Source organism: Vigna radiata, unplaced genomic scaffold (genome assembly GCF_000741045.1).
Source record: "Vigna radiata var. radiata cultivar VC1973A unplaced genomic scaffold, Vradiata_ver6 scaffold_271, whole genome shotgun sequence".
NCBI classification, from domain to species: domain Eukaryota; kingdom Viridiplantae; phylum Streptophyta; class Magnoliopsida; order Fabales; family Fabaceae; genus Vigna; species Vigna radiata.
In genome coordinates, this window is record NW_014543807.1 from 355,238 (window position 1) to 361,412 (window position 6,175).

General features: G+C 39.7%; 1 protein-coding gene across 1 annotated transcript; it reads right to left on the bottom strand.

Moving 5' to 3' along the window:
* Positions 1-3,500: 3,500 nt before the first annotated feature.
* Positions 3,501-4,362, bottom strand: LOC111241180 (receptor-like kinase TMK2). The gene has a single exon (XM_022778068.1). It carries the CDS (start codon positions 4,360-4,362, stop codon positions 3,538-3,540), a length of 825 nt encoding a protein of 274 aa, XP_022633789.1. The 3' UTR covers positions 3,501-3,537.
* Between the last annotated feature and the right edge of the window lie 1,813 nt (positions 4,363-6,175).

Genomic DNA, 6,175 nt, shown 5'->3' on the forward strand with positions numbered 1-6,175 from the left:
ACAAAACAATGCAAAATAAGCATAAAATCGCTAAAAACAACTTTTGACTCTCTCCAGACTCATTTATTGAGTTTTGCTTGATTCTAAGCTCATTCCGAGTAGTAAAGGGTGTAATTTGGTCCAAATTGACATATGAAAATCACTGTTTTTCAACCTTCATCAGCGGTTGTTTGTTTTTATTAGCTTGACTCTGTAATCTTTCTGTTATCTTTCTGGGCTTATATATAGCCCCAGTGCGAATCAAAACATATTCTTTTGGTAGAGAGAAACGTCCAGAGCTATTCTACACACCTTGGAGGAGGTTCTTTGGATACTTAGGCTCCAATCTACCAAGTTTAGGGTTATTTCTTCCATTCTTTCATCATATTTCATCTAGTTTCACCATGATTATAGTGAACTAAACCCTAGGTTTTTGGGGAACAATGTAATCTTTTGAAATTCTCATATATCCAAATTCTTATTTATTTTATATGCTTGCATATGCTTGATTTATCAATTTTTGGGTTTTTCACCTTTGCTTGATGCTTTTATCGTTTAACTCATTCGGTAAATGTTGTTTGTCTTTATTGATACGGGGACGTACAGTAATGTCATGAATTGGTGTTGAATTCCTTGATTATGTTAATACCGCCTAGGGATAGAGGTAGGACTATCAATTGTATTTTGCTTCCACTTATCATGCATTATTAATTACTAGGGGAGGCTAGGGACAACAAGCCGGTAATTAGTAATAGGCTCTTTTCACCAAGGGATTGGGTTAAGGGTAGACCAAGAAAGTTTGCATGACAATATGATAAATAAGCTAATTAAATAAGAAGAGTAGATATATGAGGGTGGATAAGATGAAATTGTAAACCCCAACAACTCCATTCATCCATAGTTTCTTTTAGCCAATTGAATCACTGCATTTACATGTTTACTTTTGTTCTTTGCATCAAAACCTCAATTTAATTCTTTTCTCAAGTCTCATGCGATTAATTTACATGAAAAGTAAGGCCTAAGAGTCCTTTGGGAAACGATACTTAGACTTACCCATTTATATTACTTGATAACGATCTGGTACACTTGCCAGGGACTTAACAAGGTTTTGGCGTCGTTGTCGGGGACTCGTGGTTTAACATATCTAGTAGTGTAAACGGATTAAGTTTGACTTGATTGTATATATTTTATCTTTTTATCTTTTTATTTTTTTTTAAAAAAAGTGCTACTAGAGTTTGTGTTTCTTGTGCATGTAGTAGGAGCTCAGACATACTAAGAGCAAGAAAAATACGCAACCTCTTCTTGAAGGCTTAAGTGAGACAAGGGGGAGAAGGAGAGTCAGACGCCCATCTAGGGATTTGTTTCCTTCTCCTGACAGATTACTATCACCTTCACCAGTTAGAAGAACAAAGGAGATGGCTGAACGAACTCCTCCAAGACGCACTCTTGCAGACCAATCTAATGTTCTTTGCCCTTTCCATTTTAACAGCATAGCCATGCCTATGGATCAAACGACCAACATGGTGATGAATCCAGCACTTATACACCTGGTGCAAAGCAACCAGTTTCACGGCCTGTCAAATGAGAACCCCTATGACCATTTGACCGCGTTTAGTGAAATCTGCAATACAGTGAAGATGGCAGATGTATCAGATGATAAAGTGAGGCTTAGTTTGTTCCCGTTCTCATTGGGAGGCAATGCTAAGACATGGCTTAATTCCTTCCCTAAAAGGACATTTACTACATGGGAGACTGCGGCTACAAAGTTTGTCAACAAATACTTTCCACAGTCTAAAGTTACTCAGGGAAGACTGGAAATATCATCATTCAAGAAAGGGATAGAAGAAACTCTAAGTCAAGCATGGGAAAGATTCAAAGGCCTACTCAAGAAGACACCAGTTCACGGGTTTGACAAGACAACCATTGTTCTTGCTTACCTTGGTGGACTGAACATGCAGTCTAAGATGATGTTGGATGCCTCAGCTAGAGGTGATTTCAAACAGAAGACTGAGGATGAAGCCTATGACTTGATAGAGAGTATGGAGGCTAATGGACAGGAAGCATACAGTGAAAGGGGCGCACCAACACAGAAGAGAGGAGTCTTGCACTTACCAGCAGATGATGCAATGCTAGCTCAGAATCATCTTTTGACCCAAAAGCTAGACACATCGACAAAGATCCTCTCACAACTTCCAAAGGAGATTCGCAATGTCTCCCAAACACAGCAGCTATGTGATTTCTGTGGTGGTGACCATATCAATGGTCAATGTGCTATACTTGAGGAGATGCAGCAGGAAGCAAACTACATGGGGAACCAATTCCAATACAGGCAAGGGAACTTCAACCAAGGCAATTGATGGGTTGTCGCGGCCCATACAAATTTGATTGCATATAAGAAATGCAGTATAGTTAGGAAGTGACTCCTAGGTCGTCTCTCAAGGACCAAATGTGGTTTGAGAATTAGGTCAGACACGAAGTGGGGGGGGGGGGGGGAAATTGTGAAAGGTTTGTGAATGCGGATGAATTAAATTAAAACACAGATGCAAACAGAAAGGTAAACACAGATGTAAAAACCGGAATCAAGTACAAAATAAAAACGGTTGGTCATTAACTCAATTACTATACTTCCAATCACAGATAAACGACAAGTACACACTACTCTAATCCAAATCCGACACGAATCAACCAACTAAGCGAATGCAATGCACAAATCTAATCAGTCATGCACCATACAGTTTAATCAACTAAGTGAAGATCAAACACCAATTAGGCAACTAAGTGTATACCCAATCGCAAGCACACAACAGATTAAATATTGAGCCAAATCATAGCAGCAGTATAACAATTAAAGTGCAGATATCTCAAGGAAACAATGTAATATCATCAATGACAAACCCGCCTAACCTAAGCTACCATCGCAATTAAATTTTCAAATCCGAACAGATTAGACAACATTAAAGTAAACGAAAACGATAAACTGAACATAACAGACAATACAGTAAAAAAAATAATGACCCGAACATAGTAGTAGAAAAATATTTCGACACAACTAAGGCTATTAAAATTCAATGCTTGAACTAAAAAAAATAAAATAAACATTACGAAAAATAAAACTTAAATGCTACGACATTAACTAATTAAAAATAGACCTAATAAACTAGACATTGCAAAATGAAATAAAAAAAGGTTTAATACCTATTTTGGTCCCTTCTTTGGGAGGGTTTGTTCAAATTGGTCCCTCCTTTTTTCAAAAGTTCACTTAAGTCCTATATTGCAAAAACCGTTCAAAGTGGTCCTTTTTGCTAACGGCGTTAAGTTCAGTAACGACAAACATGTCAGGTGTCTAATGTCTGATAATGTGGCATTGTTATTTGTTTTTTAAAAAATATTTAATGATGACGTGTAAATTATATTAATTAGGGTAAAATAAAAAAACGAATTAGGGGTAATTAATTAGGTTCAGAAGATTGGGGTAATTGGGGTCAGATTAGGGTTCGTGGTTTGTGGATTGCGATTGGGATTGGGATTGGGATTAAAATTTGCTGGTTTTAGATGGTTTTAGATGTTTGATGGTTTTAGATCCCTATGGATAAAAATTTGCTGGGCCAAACCGTGAAGATATTCAACACCTTTGGCAACATCCAAGGCAATGGAAAGCCTTCTCTTCCATTCCAATGGTTGTATTCCTTGCTCTTTCCAGTCAAATAGATGCTTACTGAGAGGACCCTGAGGCATGTATTCATACACAAGAAGCTTCTCATTTCCATCCAAGTAGTGGCCTTCCAGTGCAACCAGATGTCTGTGTCGAACCTTAGTCAGTACTGCAATTTCAGACTCAAACTCAGTGAGCCCCTTCTCAACCATCATTCCACATTCCATCCTTTTCACTGCAATTTTTGTTCCATCGTACAATTCCCCTTTGTATACAGTGCCAAAACCACCTCTCCCCAATATGTTTGCCNCACTGAAATTGTTCGTAACTTGTCTCAACACTTGGATTGAAATAACCATATTCCCAGATTCCACATGTTGAGCAGCCACCAAACCAATTAAACTGATACCTCCCAACACAGAGCCAATAATTGCTCCAGTATTATTTTTCTTCAATTGACCTCCAGATTTACCCTGAGGATTTGAGCCAAGCGGGGCTTGAGGCTTATCCTTTCCAATATCAGGACTCCCACCAGTTTTAACAACTACACCCTCACGAAAAGATGGCACCTTGTCGTGCAATTGATTATTGGAAACATCCAATTCTACTAGACCAAGCATGCAGGTGAGTTCACTTGGTATGGTACGAGTGAGGGCATTGTTGGGAAGAAGCAGTTTTGTCACAGATGTAAGCGAAGCAAAACTGGGAGAAATGTTGCCAGAGAGATTCATGCTCTGCAAGTTGATGACGGAAACGTTACCATTTGAGCAAACAATCCCAATCCCAATCGCAATCCACGAACCATGAACCCTAAGCTGATCCCAATTACCCCAATCTTCTGACCCTAATTAATTACCCCTAATTCATTTTTTTATTTTACCATAATTAATATAATTTACACGTCATCATTAAATATTTTTTAAAACCAAATAACAATGCCACATAATCAGACATTAGACACCTGACACGTCTGCCGTTACTAAACTTAACGCCGTTAGCAAAAAGGACCACTTTGAACGGTTTTTGCAAAAGATAGGACTTAAGTGAACTTTTGAAAAAAGGAGGGACCACTTTGAACAAACCCTCCCAAAGGAGGGACCAAAATAGGTATTAAACCATAAAAAAACGTGCTCACTCCTCCAATGCTAAATCAACATTTTTCTCATTCTCAAAGCCAAAATGAAAAAATAAAAAATAAACTTCTTCTCAACATGACATAGATCCTTTAATAAAAATGAAATGTGCTTTTTCCTCTCAATTCAAAATCAACGTAACAGTGCATATCCCAAAACAAATAAAACAATATTTAATAATATTAATTGTAAATCTAGTAAATGAAAATAAAAGCAAAGACCCGTGAGCTGCTGGAAGTAATAACATGTGTGCTTCTTCTACAAGAAAGAAGAATAGAATTCACTAGACATCCCAATTCATAACTCTTGAAACTTAAGAAAGACTCTAAGGACTCTACCCCTGCACAACGTTCCCCAAAACTCTGGCGGCTATCTCTAGCTTGCACAACACGTCCTCCCCAATGTAACAGTGAATCTGCCGAGAGTCATCTCTTTTTTAATCTGAGTGTGACGACTCCTTTTATCTCCTAGGGTTGTGTGTTGCTCAAACTTTCTCCCAATCACGTGCTGCAGCTGCTGGATTATTGTTTTCCAAGTGCACCTCCCAGCTGGACTTCCGTGTTGTGCACGTGGGCCGTGTGATGTTTTCTGTTGCCCTTCTAAAATTTTTTTTGCTGCAACGTGATAATTCTGGACTGGTTGTGCACCATGAAGCAACGTTGCAACTCAATCTTTTCTGTTTGGGCCGTGGAGAGGTGTAATTTCTGCTGCCATAGTGAATCAAGCAAGGAGCTCTTTTGCTGGACCGTGATATGGTTTGAAGGCTGGACCCGTGAGCTTATTCAAGCAGCTGGATGTGTCTCCAAACCGGGTCGTGATGCTGCTTGTTGCTTCAAATAGGGGTTGCTGTGTGCATGGGCTGCATGTGGAATGTGGGCAGCTGTAGAGCACCCTTTAAGAGCTGCTGAACCGAGAAGCATGGGAGCTGCTGCATGAACAGGCCGAGACTTGCTGTTGGCTGAGGATATAATCAAATAAGTGCAGGCCACGCTGGAACGCTGCTACTCTCCTAATGCTACTGTAGTGCTGCTGTGGGCCGTCCGTGAAGAGGTGGTGCTGGGTCATGGGTGTTGGCTAGAAGAAGATGCATGGCATGAAGATTGGGCTGGAACGTGTTTGCTGTGTGCACCGCCCAAGAATTGAATCAGCAGCTGCTCCCATTAAACTTGCATATGGGCCGTGAGCAAAGCTGGATGAAAATTCCAATTGCTGCTACGTGATTCTTGTATCAAGGCCGTGAAGATGCTGTCCAATCCGTGAAGAAGGTTGCTGCACGTGGAGAGCTGCTTCCTTGCTTGTAGCTGGACTCTTCCTTTTCTTTTGTTACATGATTTTGTATAAGCACTGTCCAGCCCCTTTCTCATTCCATGGGCCGTGTGTTATTTCCCAGCTGGAATCAAATGAATGTCGT